We start from the raw sequence: 15,566 nt of genomic DNA, 5'->3' as shown, positions 1-15,566 counted from the left end.
TTTTAGGTAAAGTAAACTGTAAAGTAATCTAATTAATTTTTTTTATGTAATTAGTAATTTGTAGTCGATTACTTATTTTGGACTTATCCAGTACTGATTTTAACAAAAGTTATTGTCACTATACATTTATCTGCCTGTTATGTTTTTCTTTTTTTTTTAATATATGTGTATTATTGAAAAATGGTTGGGTAGGGTTAAGGGATCTAAAAAAATGTATAAAATAGTAAAAATGTGGCTATACATATACTGCATATTTAGAATATAATGAATTCATAAAAATTACATGCTTCTAAAGCTGTAAATACATAAAAATGTTAGTTTACATGCTGTCAATACATCCATATTATACATTCCAGCATCTATCCAAACATAAAAATGTAGTTTTACATGTTATGTACAAATAGCTACATAAAAAAAATGAGATCAGGCTGGCTAGATAGATAAAACTATTGATATCTGTGGGAGCATGAACACTTTAATTTACTTTATTTTTTTGTACATGTTACTGTGTATTTACATAAGTACTGAGTTTAACTTTATGTACTTTTTCTGTAACTATTTTGTGGTGCTGCTTGTAATTACACATTGTTATTGTTATTACATAAGTAATTATTGGTAGTAACGTATTATGTATAACTGACACTGTACAGTCAAGTATGAGTGTTCTTCGTTCCTATAGTTCTATTGGTAGAGCATGCACAAGCAATGAGAAACAATTCCCTTGATTCTCAGGGAAAACACTGTATGTCACTTTGGATAAAAGTGTCTGCCAAATGAATAAATGTAGAAAATCAGGCACAAAAAAAAAAAAAAAAATCCTATATGATATGACATATGCCTTTATTATGAATGAGGCATTATTTTCACTGGCCTAAAGAACATTCCAAGGACATAAACATTTCAATAGAGCAACATCTAAACTGTTCAGGAAAGGAAAAACAATATTTTAGTGTAAAAGAAAAAGGGAATATTTGATGTAATACATTCTATGAAGGTTTGTGAGAAAAATCTATACAGAAGTTTATATTAATGTCACAAGCATCCTGTAAGATAAACTTACCTCATTTTCTTGATGAGGTTCTGTCCGCTTTGAAATGGATTCAACTCCCTGCGCTGTGTAGATCATTGATGACAGCAAAATACTGTAGCTCTCTTCTCAATCATGCTTTTAGAAGTCTGACTTAAAGAAAAAATCTATTTTTTCTTGCCATACAACATCACAGGCAATACTGGAAGAAATACAACCAAAACCATTAATTACTTTGAACATTAATATCTTTTCTTTTTATTAAGACAAGAACTCTCCATTTTAATTTTTATTTTGTAAAAATGTCTAATATGAATGAATACAAAATGTGTATGGGAATGTGGATATCATTTTTCTTCATTAATACACAGTAACATTGCCCAAGTACAGCAGAAAGACAAAATAACCAACCTAAATACAGTGAGTGATAAACCTTCAGAACTTTCAAGAATTCCAACCCATCTGGAATCAAAATGAGAAACATGTCAACTTGTTAACTGTGTTTGCACTTTCCTGTTCTTTCTACAGTATGTGAAGTAGGCATTAAAAGGTACCGTAATACTCAATATAGTGTTTACATTATGTACACATGTTGTACAGTGCACCAAATAAACAAAAATAAAATGCATAATACATGTATGGAGTCCAAATGCAAAATTCAATGTTTGTTTTGAGATCCAACTCGATTTGCTTCCTTAATCGGGGGCCGTAACTTTGCATTCTACCTGAGATGCAAACAGACCTTCAATTGTATATGAACCTGAGACAGGGCTGAAACGAAACTGTGTCAAGTTCAAATAAAACAAATGAAATTACATCAGTAACACTGTTGCACTTTTAAACAAGGGGCATTCAAAACAAAACAACAGAAAGAAAACGAAAAAAACAAATTAAACCTAATTCACATCTCGAAAACAAGCAGTTATATTTGGACACTTTCAATTAAACCTTTTTCAACTTGCTGTACAAGAGACAGACAACAAAATAGATGCTTCAAAATCACTAGCGTAACCGTGTGTTCTCACCAAATCTGTCTTAAAGTCCTCAAAATGCTATTCGGGTGGTTACTATTTAAAACCACGATCACGTTTAAAACAGGTCTAACATAACAAGTTCAACAAAATGTATATCAGTCCAGTCTAAATACCACAAATTAGTATACTGATGTCATGTCTCTCACATATGCAAAAGAGAAGAGATATCTGAATTCTTGTTCAGAAGCTGCCAGACCAAAGCTAAATGATGCTCACTAGTTAAGCACAAGCCACACAACTGTATATCTCAACTGCAACAGTTACCATCAAGCTGCAAGACATTCCCTCTGATTGGTATTCTACGTAAAAAAAATTATTAAAAAAAAAATGCATTGAAAGTGTTTCATATGGATAATGCACATACTCTAAAATGTCTCAGTGGATGTTCCCTGTTTTAAATAAGAAAATAATGCAAACAACAGTGTTTTCCCCCCTTAACCTCATAGTTCTATTTACACAGAGGTTGGTGCCTAATCTATGGCATCTAAATTCATTTACACTACACAGAGAGAGAGAGAGTAATGAGAAAATTAAATGAAATAATTCTCTTTAGGAAAATTAGTTAAGACATTTTAGCCACACTTACATAATGTAACCTTAATGGGTGCAGTTCCTAGTCTACATTTGTAGCTAGGCTTCAGTGAAATGTCTAATGTGTTCACAGGAGCGAAGACAGCATGGATACTTGAGCGTGTCGCTAGAGCTTTTTGGTTAGCATCATGTGTTGACGATGACTGTAAATGCAGGGCAAATCCACATAGCTAATTACATCATAGACAGTAATTTTCCTAAAATATTTGGAATGTTATTAAAAGCTTTTGCAATTCTTTTTATTTATTGGTAATAGAGGAGTGTCTGCTTCAGGGACACTCTCTCAAATTTAAACTAACCTCATTTCAAGCCCAAAACGATTATAAACAGGAACCCGGAGGAGCAACTCACAGCAATTATAAACAATAAAACGCAGACTGTTTACACTTCAAGTCAAAGTTATTTCTGTGTAGTGGTTTGTTTGTATTTTGCACCATGGAGTCTTTGATATTGGGCAGTTTATATTCAAACACTAATACCACTAGGATAAGCTAGCTGCAATTGCCACAGTTTCCTCCGAGGAAGAAGAAACAGGCAATTAACTTGACAGGCAATCATATGCCATTACACACTTGTTGGACTGCTTAACATCAATGTCACATCCTCACTGACTTGCCTACAATTGAGATACACATATGGAGATGTTTTTTGGCTGTTAAAATGCATTTTAAGGTAGTAACGTTATTATAATCAAATCCTTTTCCATCTTTACACCCTAGAGCCTGTTGAAACCAGACTTTAAAATTTAAAACAGCTTGCTTTGACACAATTTTAGGTAGTCATTTATGTGTGCTCAAGGAACACTTTCACCAGCCTGGGAAAATGACAGATAAAGACAAAGATAAACTAACAAACATAAGCCACAGCATTTACACCTTTTTTTTTTCAGTGATTTGAGAAAAATGTCTGGATGAAAATGCCTATCAAAGACATCATTATACCAAAACAATAAATACCTGCTAGGGCTTTCAGCTGGGCAGAACGGGACAATAAGACTATGTAAGTGCATCGTTGCAAGTCAACTGAATCATTTGTCTGCACCTATGCTTATTCTGAACATCAGTGATGCTTTAAATGTACTGGCACATATAATTTAGAAAAAAACTAATGAAGTAAACAGAGGATAAAAGCATTCTGCAGCAGTGCAGATGCAGCCTGTCAGAATGAAAACAGGTGCAGTGTTCAGGATCAATTCTTTACCGGTCTCATCAGACTGTTGGGGGACGGGTAGGAAGGAAGGGAGGAACTTTCCATGCGATGCTAAAGGCATAAGATGCTGTGTGTCCTGGAGCTATCTTTAGGTTCGAGAAAATTAAAATGCTGTCATGTGATTAGGCCTGCTCATAGTACAGAGGATATGACATTTTGATGGAGAGGAAAGAAATGTCCACAGTGTCGGGAGGTGCCATATACGCTTGCCCTCATGTACCTACATAGAAAAGCCAACAGGAGGTTGATAATTAAAGACAGGAATGTGTGTGTACGTGTTTAGGGAGGGGGGCTTAGGTGGTGTGGCATGATAGAGAAGGTTTAAAGCATGACTAGGAAAAGAAATTCAGAACAAGGCACAGAATTTTCTGCAAATGGTTGAAAAATGAAGAAAAGTACCAGAAGTTGGGGAAGTGCTTTGTGGTGACGCTTTCTACGCTAATTTCTGGCAACATCTGGTAGCACGCCCACCCTCCAAACAACCCACCCCTGACCTGTGTAACACAAATACCTACATCTTCTCAGCTGCCCGGGTAGCATTCTACATCATTCAATCCCCAGGAAAAATCAAACAAATAGATAAACAAAAAACACTTCCTCATCTCAAATGCCCCATGTCCCACCCTCCCTTCCACCCGCCAAATGATGAAAAAAATCAGCAACAGAGGCATCTGGACTCAGATGTAGTACTCTTTCTTCTCGTCCGAGTTGTTGTGCCCCCCCTCGGCATTGATGATGGCTGTGTCGGCGTCCGCAGCGTCGTCCGCTCCCTTGGCTTCGTGTGTGAAGTAGGTGCCTGTGTGAGTTTCAAAGAAAGGATTGTTGATAAAAGCAATATCTCCACCACATCAGACCCTCTGATTGCTGGGTTTTAAAAGAGATTAAAGACCATCTTGAGCGGCTTCTCTAATTTAGAGTGAGGGTCGATTCCAGGGACGCGCAAGCAGAATGCCCACAAGTACGGCATTCATTTCACCACACTGCAGTCGGTTGTGCTGTACTGTCTTTCAACAGGTAATACAGCCCAAACTAAAACTCCATGATGGAACATGGGAGACACTTTGATTGCAGCACATATTTCGGCAAATGAAACCTGACTCTCAAGATTGAGCTCTATTAGATAGAAGAAACAAAGCAAAGGAACCAACAAAAAACAAGATACGAAATGAAACTGGGTATGACACATGCTCAGAAGAATAAACCTGTTATTTTCTTGCTAATAATTAAAAACATTTCCATAAATTCCTCTCCAGATTTGAGGAGGTGTTGGTTTCAGTTTGACTTTGCACTTTGGAGTTAACCTTGGAAAGTGTTGCAAGGTAGTGGGAATAAGCAATCCACTTCAAACTTAATTTCCAAGAGGGATTATTCCCATTCTCTCCATCTGCGACATGATAATGAAGGCAGTAGACCTGATAAAAAGCAGAGATGCTGCGGCTACTTTATATTACAGAACACAACAGCGCAGTGCCCTCAGAGGGATAGCAGTCTTAATGTGGTCATATCCACGGGCCAATTCTAAGCACCCACAGAGCTTTAATTGTTGGCCACTGCTCTCAAATGATTTCTTCATCTAGAAAGAATCTTATCCAAAATAATACGTCTATTGACCTTAGAAATGTGCCAAACCTTAAAAAAAATAAATAAATAAATAAATTAATTAATTAAAAAAAAAAAGAGAAAAGAAATTACCTTTGTGTCTTGCGAAGTATCGCCCCAAAACAATGAGAAGACACAACATGGCAAAGACCACAACGGCCACCACTCCTCCAATAACTGCATGGTCCACCGATCTCTGTGCTTCTGTTCCTGCTCGTGAGTCTTGTAGAAAGAGGCCAGAGAATATGTATTATTTTCAAAGGTCCAACAATGGGAATTAAAAATAAAATGTTAGATAACACTTTCTATGAAGACTATTTATAATAGCTTTTAATACACATTGTAAACTGTTTAGCATTTGCAACAAGTTCAAAAACAGTTATGATACATTATCATACCAGAGTATAATACATTATAACACGATAATGCACAAGAAAACATGAATTTTAATGTTAATCATATGTTTTAAATGCATTATACTCTTTATAGGTATAACCATTAATACATATTGTAGTATTATACTATTTAAGTATATTATATAGTTCTATAACATATTGATTATAAAATGTATTAATATAAGGAATAACTTGAGAATGCATACCTCAATAAGTTACTATATAGGTTTCATAGAAAGTGCAGCCACTTCAGTCAAGCATGACCACAAATTTACATTCTGTGATTCCATAATGGCCAAAACATATTAGTTAATTAATTAGGGCTGGGTAAAAATATAAATCTCAATCTTTATTTGAACGATATTGATTCTTAAAATCCCAAGATCAATCTTTTACATTAAAGTTTACTTCAGTTGTGGTTGTGTTAATTATTATATTTGTCAAATAAATAGCAATTGAACTGCATATTTTGGGCCTGCTGTTAATTTTCTTTATTCATATTTTTGTAGTGTACCAAGTTAGAAGGTTCCTTGTTCAATTTACAGCATTAGCTGAGAGAGAATTTCTTTCATATGTAAGCAAAAAGGACATTATAACTGAATATCCCTACATTGATCAGAATCTAATCAAACTGCATCAAAATTCCAACCGAAATGAAAGCTTGTGAACCGGCACTGTCAAATCAGGAAATCTGTATCAATACTTCGGATAAAAGTGTCTGCCAAATGTTAATGTAAATACTCAGCCCTAGTAATAATCTTTTGATTAGCTATAAAAAACAAAAATTGCTGGAAATATTAATTAACATAAAATCAAAGATTCCCCGGAAAACAAATGTGGTCCACAGAAGGAGATCACTCATGTTAGAAGAATGAACAAAACTGAACACAGCACTGAACAAAGACATCAGGTAGTTTTGTTAGGTTAATTCGTACAAGAGGTACATATAACACAGAACAACTATAACATTTATGTAACAAGTATTTTCAAATGACATATACGTTGGTATAAATATTTTGTGTGTGTTTTGTACAAGATATTTTGGATACAGCCTTCCATAGAAAGAAGTATATTTGAAATCCTCCTGAAAAAGACCTCAAACTGTTGACATGAATCAACAAATGGAACTGGTTCAAACAGAAAAAAAAAAGGGCTGAAAATGGTTAAACATTTAAGAAGGTGGCAGTGGAGTTTTGAAGAGATGGGGTTTGTTGTTTAGATTCCTCTGTCAACTACAGTCCTGACTATAACTCAAACGAAACTGGCACAAACTCTGAGCTATCTACCAGCTAGAGCTGAAGAAATACACTTTGCCCCAAGACTAAAAGTACAATTTTTAACAAAGATTTATTCCATTTGAGCCAGAGAGCAAGGCAGGCCTCTGAGGCTGCGTGGCATAATGATATGTGAAGTTTATTGATCAAGTGTAGGGATCCATGACAACCCAAAGTTAATGCTGGTTTGTGGACTTGATTGGTTCTTCACAGCGCAAAGGAGGAGCAAAATTTTTCATCAATATCTCACACTCGGCTCGGAAATTAAAGAGTTTGAAGAGAGGTAGTGGGAGAAAATAGATAGAGGAGACATCACTCTACAGACTTCCAACATCATCTTTAAAGGCAAGAGTCTAAAACTGAAAGCCATGAAATATCTTGAAGTCACCAAGGCTGATTAGTTACACCTGAGACTTGTGAAACACTCTTCTGTGCATTTAAGAGGAGGAGAGCATTTGAGTGTAGGAGCCAATTAAAAGTTTAGGGTTGTAGACCTTTAGTGGCCAAATGTGAATACGATCAGTTATTAGCAACACCGTTTGATGCTGCGACTTGGCTTACCAGTAGTAGACACAGGTGCACACTTCCAGAGGTTGCCAAGTTGATTACGTTTTTCAACAGGGTTTTTTTTTTTGCTTTACTTTTCGCTTATACTTTTCTATTTGCAATACCATATCCTTTGTCATTTGTTACATTTCTCTCTGGTATTTATAATTTAGAAAAACTTCTCTCATCAATTAAGTAGTTTATCATATAAACAGCGTATATTTTCTCAGCACATCCGAAGTCATCTATCTACAGTATGTGGACAGAGAATCAACAGCAAAGAAACAACAACGTAAAGGCCTTTTCACACCAAACGCAAATTTTTGCTGTGATAAAGATTTTAAATAGAAACAATGGATTCCTATGGAGCCATTCCTGTGCCGACAAAGCAACATTTTTCCTTTTTTGAAATGTTTTTATGAAGTGTGTTGATTTTTTTTTTCCTTGCCTGGTCGCCCTGACTAATAAAATATGAGCTTTGGATCACGTGTTAGAAGCTGCTGCAGTTACCAAAATCAGTGCAACTAGTGGCGCTAAAGCACAGAAAGCTGTCTTGACCACCAATATTAAATGCTGAAGTAACTCAAGGGAGAAATCCTGAACCGACTGCGAGGACGTATGTGTATTTTCTTTGCATCATATGCCAAACAAAAACATCTTTTCTCAAATAAGTTTTCTTAAAATGTAAATTATATTTCTGCATCTCTGCCTTTCATCGCCTTTTAAAAACTTAATGATACATGAATTGTCTTCATAATGTATTTCATATTGCTGCATTTTTGCCTTTGCATTTAATTTCACATGAGTTCTCTTCACCATAAAAATATATATTGCACCATCTTTGCCTTTATATAATTTTTAAAAACATCTTTATGGATCTTACATAGTTTTTCTTCACCAAATATATTAAAACTATTTAATCAGCTTTATACTGTATGTCTTTGTATCGAAGTGTCCTTTATCCAAACAACATCGTGGTTTCTCCACAAAATTATGTAATCATTATTGCTGTGCTGTCATTAAAAGCTGTGCTGTCTTTAACAGTTTTAAAGTATCTTACAATGGGTCAGACATAAGTTGGGTTTTGTCGGTTGGGATTTGTTTTTTATTGCTTTGTTATTCTACAGACTCTAGGAGTGTTATGTCATCACGTTTATTTTATAATGTAGGGTTTTGAAAAAATGCAAACAAAGTAGATGTACATGGCATTCACATGTTATCAGTACTGTTTCAATTGACATGATTTATTTTAACAGTAAATGTGTTATCTGTTTAATTTTTTGATAGGCTCACTAGAGAACTCAGTTGTCTCTATACTGTGCTTCCATTAACTTGCCAATAAGTTCTTCTCATCCATGACAGGTGGAGGGCAGACCAGCAGAAAGGTGCAGTGCGCCACTTACTGTACAAGAGTAAAATTGACTGTCGATCAGCACCACCTATTGTAAAGGCATGGTTGTGCTATTGCAAATAATTCGCCTTGCTTTTATTGTGAACGGGTCAGTCGTCGGCGATCTGTCTCTCATTATTGCATCGCCTCCTGTTTATACTCTATTTATAACTCGGAAACGTGGTGGGAAATATGTTTTTTAAAAAGACAGGGAGCCATTATATGGAGTTCTGAAGTATCTGTTCCATCTTAGAGTCTGTGAACTATTTTATCAGTCCATGTGCTCATCCCCACTCCAAACACCTCACTTGATAAAAACAGCAATGAGAAAGGAAAGGTAGGCAAAGGGAGGATGTCGCGACTGAGCAATCCAACACTTGGTAATCCAGTCACGAGGAGTTGATCAGCCTTCCCTGTTTATCCACAGCAATCTCCTGCTCTCATCTGTGGCCTGAGCCCGAGAGCTGAGGGGATTTCCTGGGGGAGTTAAAAAAACAAAAACGGCAGGCCACAACTTATTAGAGGATAACGAAAAGCAAGAAAACAGAGCGGTGTGCTTGTACAACATCCCACCCAATCTCACCTCATAAACAACTCTTGTGTGAGGAGGGTGAGGATGGGATGTGGAAATGATGCTGTGGTGCAAACCACCATACCCAACAAAACATTACTTGATAAACCTAATAAGCTATTTTGAGTTCAGATTTCCCTTTTTTTTTTTTTTTTTTTCTGAGGGAAGGCAGATTCAATTAAAGTCTGCTTGACACCTAATTCAGGCTTGTCAAAAGGAAGGGAGGGGGTTAGAGACATGGTTTAACACACATTCCTATTAAGATGTTAATGTGAACTGGACTTCAGATGGGGATAAACAAACTATAGGAATGTCAAGGATCTCTCTTTTTTCCAAATACACTTTGCTCTAAGATACTTTGCTGGTCCTGTCCACTGGCTCATGGGCTTGTTGCTGGCTTGGGTAATTCTCTCTGACTGAATGGAATTTATAGGAATTAACATAAAATAAAAATAGAGTGAGGACAGGGACAGGACTGTCTTTTCCCATCCAGCTTAAAGTGATTTTAATGTCCTCTTTCTCCTATCCACCCTTCACCACTTTCTCTCTCACAGCCTGAAGATAGATGAAAGGGCTGTATGGAGAAAGAATATTGAAGCTCACGATTCTGCCATATTTGGAGGTGCGCTGGCGTGCGGAGCCACCCTTAACACAATGACTGAACCGTAATTCAATAATAGTCCACTGTGAACCAACAGTTTGGGTAATGTGTAATTTGAGAAACAGATGGTTTAGAAATGAGTAATTCTCCAGCAACCACCTCTAATCTCACCAGCCATTTTGCCTCCGGAATATCCAATAATTCCAAGAAATTGCCATCTTAATGAAACCCCAGAAATTTGCTCTCATCTCAATTTGACTAGAGTGAGTCACATAATTTTCACGTACTGCATGGTGCTTATGGAAGAATGATTACCATAAACAGTATTCCTGTTTAACATTTATAAGTGCAGAATAAGAGACTGGAATACCCAATTACCCAGTTGTAGCGAGTAAATTAGTGAAGGAAGACAGAGAATACTGTTTAACTCTACGTATGTGAAGTTGGAGGGAAAGTATATGAACATTCTCCAGAAATTGGCGAGCAAGAATGCCATCGGGCACTGATAAAAGCCACTTTGATCTAATCCAAATTAACTGTGTCTGCGCTGAGGTCATGTTCAGTCGCTTCTATCTATATTGCTAAGGTATGTCCTTTGTGGGAAGCTCATCTAAGGTTGACGTCAGAGGAAAACTTCAATTTGGAGTGCCCCATTGCATTGCATTGCACCTCTAGCTAGCACAATGAATCATTGGTAGGATCTGACACTCATCTAAGAGTCCACAGTCTCCAGTTTCTGAAATATCTCTCCTGTGGTGAAGGAGGATTGCTGTGAGCTCTCAGGGTTCACACATCAGACTGCTGGAGGTGGTGTTGAGGAATATGAGACGAGAAATGGAAAGAAAGAGAGAGAGACAGAGAGAGAGAGAGAGAGAGAGAGAGAGAGAGAGAGAGAGAGAGAGAAAGGAAAATAGCTGCATCAGTCTAGAAGATGCACTAAACATATTTCTTGCCTGAAATAGTGCAAATCACCCAGCTGGAGTGGACACAGTCTACCAAACTACAGTGAGAGGACTTGATGAAAGATCATATTAGCTCTGGTGTTCCACTGAACAGTTTTCTCTACCAGAAATGATAACTCTTTGCCAGCGCATACAGAAAACCTATAGTACTTTGCTTTGACGCACTCTAATCCAGTTACGCTAAAATGAAGTTATCCCACTCAAACACACAGACCATTATGTAACTCTTCATTAGATTCCCAGTTTCTTGCCTCAGTATAGTTTACAGCTTTGGCTTGCAGATTTAAAGGAATAGTTCACCCAAAAAGAAATTCAGTCATAATTTACTCCTCCTTATAGAATTTCAAACCTGTATGACTTTTTTATGTAAATGTTTTTATGAATATCTCGGTCTATCTTTTCAAAACAATGGTTGTGCCTCACTTTAAAGCTTAAAAAAGGACCAAAAGTATAATTAAAGTAGTCCATGCGACTCCCTTGATGTCCGTTGAGTCTTCATGAGTCTTCATGAGTGCTATGAGAGAAGCTTGTTCACAGTGCCTTGCGTGTTCACGCAAGAACTTGTTAAGTACTACAAACAGCTTAAGTTTTTGCAGGAACACATGCCACTGTGAATGAGCTTCTCTCATGGACCTCATGAAAACGCAACTGACATGAAGATTTTCACTGAATTCACAATTTCGGGTTGTTTCTTACAAAAACCTACCGTATGTCTTCAGAAGACTTGGAATATGATGCAGAAATAGCATGGACTACTTTTATAATACTTTTGAGTACTTTTTACAGCTTTAAAGTGAGTGACTATTAACTGCCATTGCATTGAAAAGACGGATCGGGTTTTGGGTTTGGAAGGATATAAAGGTTAGTTATTTTTGGTTAAACTATTCCTTTAAAAGAATATCAATCACTTTAGCCTTTTCGGTCCAAAGATCCTTATAAAGTTCAATATCCTTTTTTTTTTTTACACATAATTTAAAAATTAAAAACGTGGTATTGCTTCAAATGGAGAGTTTCAAAGCAAAGCCATTGAGCGGAAAACATAAATCAAAGAATACTTATATTACAGACATACCAACATACTGTACTTCCATCACGTCTCAGCCCTACTTCACACCTCAAAGGAAAGCCAAAACCCAAAGCTTACATTTCATTCTGGTGTTCAAAGTCTAAATGAAGACGAAAGGTGGAAGAGAGAGAATGAGAGCAAACAAAGCTCTGCATGATGCCAAGACCTTGAGTTATGAGCGAAATACCACTGCAAAAGCAATCTGGTCAGCAGGACGAGAGGACATGTCTCCGAAGGCTTTCAGGTGAGGACTCTAAGGGCAGAAGTGCAGCAACATATCTCTTCCTACAGAGGTCATGCTTACTGGTTTGGAGAAATCTCCCAAGACAATGAAGTGTGATAGCTGGATTGATTTTAGCAGGTCATCAAACCCCCCCACTGTGAAAGACGTTTTCAGATTCTCAGTCAAAACAATGGTGTGGACAAGTCTCATGGTACAACCAGATACTGTACCACCATTTACTGATTTCACTCCTTTTTTCTCCATCAGTGTTGACATTTCAGAGAGTGGAGGATTTTTTTAAAGAATGACTTAAAATGAGCTTCCTTTGTGTCTTCACAGTATCTCTTCATACACTTCAATGGGTATCCACATGTGAACGTTTCTCCCTTTTTTCCTTATTTCTTAATTAATGCAAAATATTCTTTAAATTAATTAATTTGTTTAATAATGCATTAAATAATCTATTAAATAATCTAGTAGCCTATTAATCATCTGGTGACACCAAGGTTAGGGTATATGAGGGTATGAAAAAAATAATAATAATTTTGAGTCTTTCATAATGAATACGTTTTTGAGAAAGGCCTGTGATTTTCATAGTTAATATCACATGATTAGGCTCTAATTATACAGCTCCACACAGAGCCATTTCACAGATGCAGTTTCAGCTACGAGGCAGAGTCTTAGCATGCATTGAGCCTTTCTCTAAAACTACTATACCAAATTATCCAACAGGTATCACAGCAAATGTTTCACCACTAAAAATTAAATTCAGCCTCAATATTTGACCAGTAAATATACAGATGTCATCAAGCTAAGGGGGCTTAAAGGGATAGTTAACTCAAAAGGAGTTAGGCAGTATGTTAGTCTGTGTCTGAAAGTGAATGGTGACTTGTGGGAATGGTGGTTGCTATTCTCCCTAAACATCTCAGTTTGTGTTCCCCGGAAGAAAGAAAGACACACGGAAACAAAATGAAGGTGAGTAAATGATGACTGAATTTTCATTTTTGGGTGAACTATACCTTTAATAATCAAACATTTCCAATGATACGTATATCTGCAACTATAACAAGTTGATTTGGTAACACTTTATTTTGATGGTCCCAAGTAGATGTATTTAACTGACTATAAGTGACTTATCGACCGACTTGCTATAGCTATTAAACAGTGTTTCAACAAACATTCAGTAGACTTTCAGTAGCCTGTATATAGATCTTTATTAATGAATGTGGCAGCAGGGGCATGGTCGAGCGTCCGTCCGGAGAGAGAGAAAACAGTAAGAGTGCTTGCACCTGAGCTAGATTATGTGTAACACCTGTCTCTAATTCCAGTGAGCATGGGGAGAGCGGCATATAAGCAGCCACACCACCAGCAGAGAGTCTGGCACAAAGAAGCCGTGGTGCTCCTGAAGCTGTTTAACCTGTTATGTTTATGAAGCTGATGTGTTAAATGCCTATGTGCCTGTGAAGCTGATAAGTTTGTGAAATTGTAAAGCACTGAAGTGGCCTGTTAAAAGTCCTACCTGAGCCAGGAAAAACTTGCTTCCCTGTGTTTTCCTTCCTGCCAGTTGTGAAGCTGTCTTACAATGACCTTTTAATGAACTGATGTTCTCAACAATAATGTAAGTAGGTCATTAATAGAGATCTATATACAGGCTACTGAAAGTCTACTGAATGTTTGTTGAAACACTGTTTACTAGCTATAGCAAGCCAGTTGATCAGTCAGTTAAATATCTACTTGGGACCATCAAAATAAAGTGTTACTGCTGATTTGCAATGGTCTAGCTGGTAGATCATATAAAGGCTAATTGTTGCTCTGTTTGTTGTCCTTCATATTTAAATAAAGTTCAACAAATCCCTCAATTCAGAAATCGTATTAAATTCATCAAGCGTTTACTTACTCATGAAACTTCAACATCAATCCATTCATGGTAATATGAGAAGCGAGGCATTAGAATGTTCAATAAGCTTCTAATCACTTACGATGTACTGACAGGCAAAAATGAACACCCAAAATATTGCCTCAAATCAGATGGAAGCATCATAAAAAGGCAGTTTTTCTGTATCGGGTATATCTGTTTTGACTTTGAAAACTAAGGCATGACTGTGGCAATTTTCTTAATTCCTCTCTCTTGGTATACCATTTCAATGATAGATGGAAATGTTCCGTTTCTCTACACGGCAAGAGACAATGCTGCACTTCACTGCATTTTACTTTTACTTTCAAGTACTGCTATTAGATTAAGTGATAGGTAAAGTAAAAGATGTGCTAGATGGAATGGTGGGTTTCAGAAAAAAAAAGGAATAAAATGACAGTAGGGTGTGCAAGGTGGCTGTTGACTGACTTCCTGAGACTGCTTGCGTTAATGTGTTTTCTCTCCGTATTGAGAAACTGAAATCTCCTTTGAAAAAAATGGCAGGGTCACTGTGTTCATGGGCAAACAGAACACATCGCACTCAATCAAGCGCAATCGATTTGACAAGGAGTGTACCCTCTGGGCAAAGAAAGTGTCTCATTTTAAAGGATGTGTTGATGTCAAAGACAGCAGATCTTCTAATTGGATCCTCTAATCTTGTAATTAAGCAAAAGGGATTGCCATGGTGAAAGTGTGAAGCAGATTGGAATGAAATAACTCTGCACTTGAGCCTATGGTCGGATGGATCACAGATGTGTTTTTACAAACCCTGACTATATTTACTTGTTCCTTCAGCCCAGCAGCAATTTTGTGCTGTAGTGGAAATGTAATTAAAAATCTCATTGACCCCCTGTGTTGCTGTCACCCCGATTGGAGGATTATGTATAATGTTTTAATTTGTTATGGTCACTTAGAGTTAAATAAAATATGCAGTGGTTTTTCCTCTATGAAATTAAGCTTACCTATGAAGGTAAGCATTAAAGTCTAGGTTAATTTTGTGAAGAATTGTGCAGGGCAAAGTCGTAGCCCAGTAGCATTAACAGAGCAACATTTGAAAGAGAAAAAAAAATCCTCTGAGAATGAAAGCGATGTCATATTGTCTGAGAAAAAATTAAGTCAAAGTCAGGAACAGTAAGATTTAATCTCTCTCTAGTAACCATTTTGTT

General features: G+C 36.7%; 1 protein-coding gene across 4 annotated transcripts in view; it reads right to left on the bottom strand.

Moving 5' to 3' along the window:
* Positions 1–1,266: 1,266 nt before the first annotated feature.
* Positions 1,267–15,566, bottom strand: part of LOC127429389 (cell adhesion molecule 1-like) — a 459,647-nt gene continuing 445,347 nt past the window's right edge. For all 4 annotated transcript variants that reach the window (XM_051678393.1, XM_051678391.1, XM_051678394.1 and 1 more), the window contains 2 exons: positions 5,554–5,682; positions 1,267–4,657 (listed from right to left, as the gene is read on the bottom strand). In XM_051678393.1, the coding sequence (XP_051534353.1) occupies positions 4,539–4,657; positions 5,554–5,682 (248 nt within the window). In that variant the 3' untranslated portion in view covers positions 1,267–4,538. The remainder of the gene's footprint in view (positions 4,658–5,553; positions 5,683–15,566) is intronic.

This window comes from Myxocyprinus asiaticus, chromosome 38, assembly GCF_019703515.2.
Source record: "Myxocyprinus asiaticus isolate MX2 ecotype Aquarium Trade chromosome 38, UBuf_Myxa_2, whole genome shotgun sequence".
NCBI lineage: Eukaryota > Metazoa > Chordata > Actinopteri > Cypriniformes > Catostomidae > Myxocyprinus > Myxocyprinus asiaticus.
The sequence above is the reverse complement of the archived record's forward strand: the minus strand, read 5'-3'. Positions and strand labels throughout refer to the sequence as shown.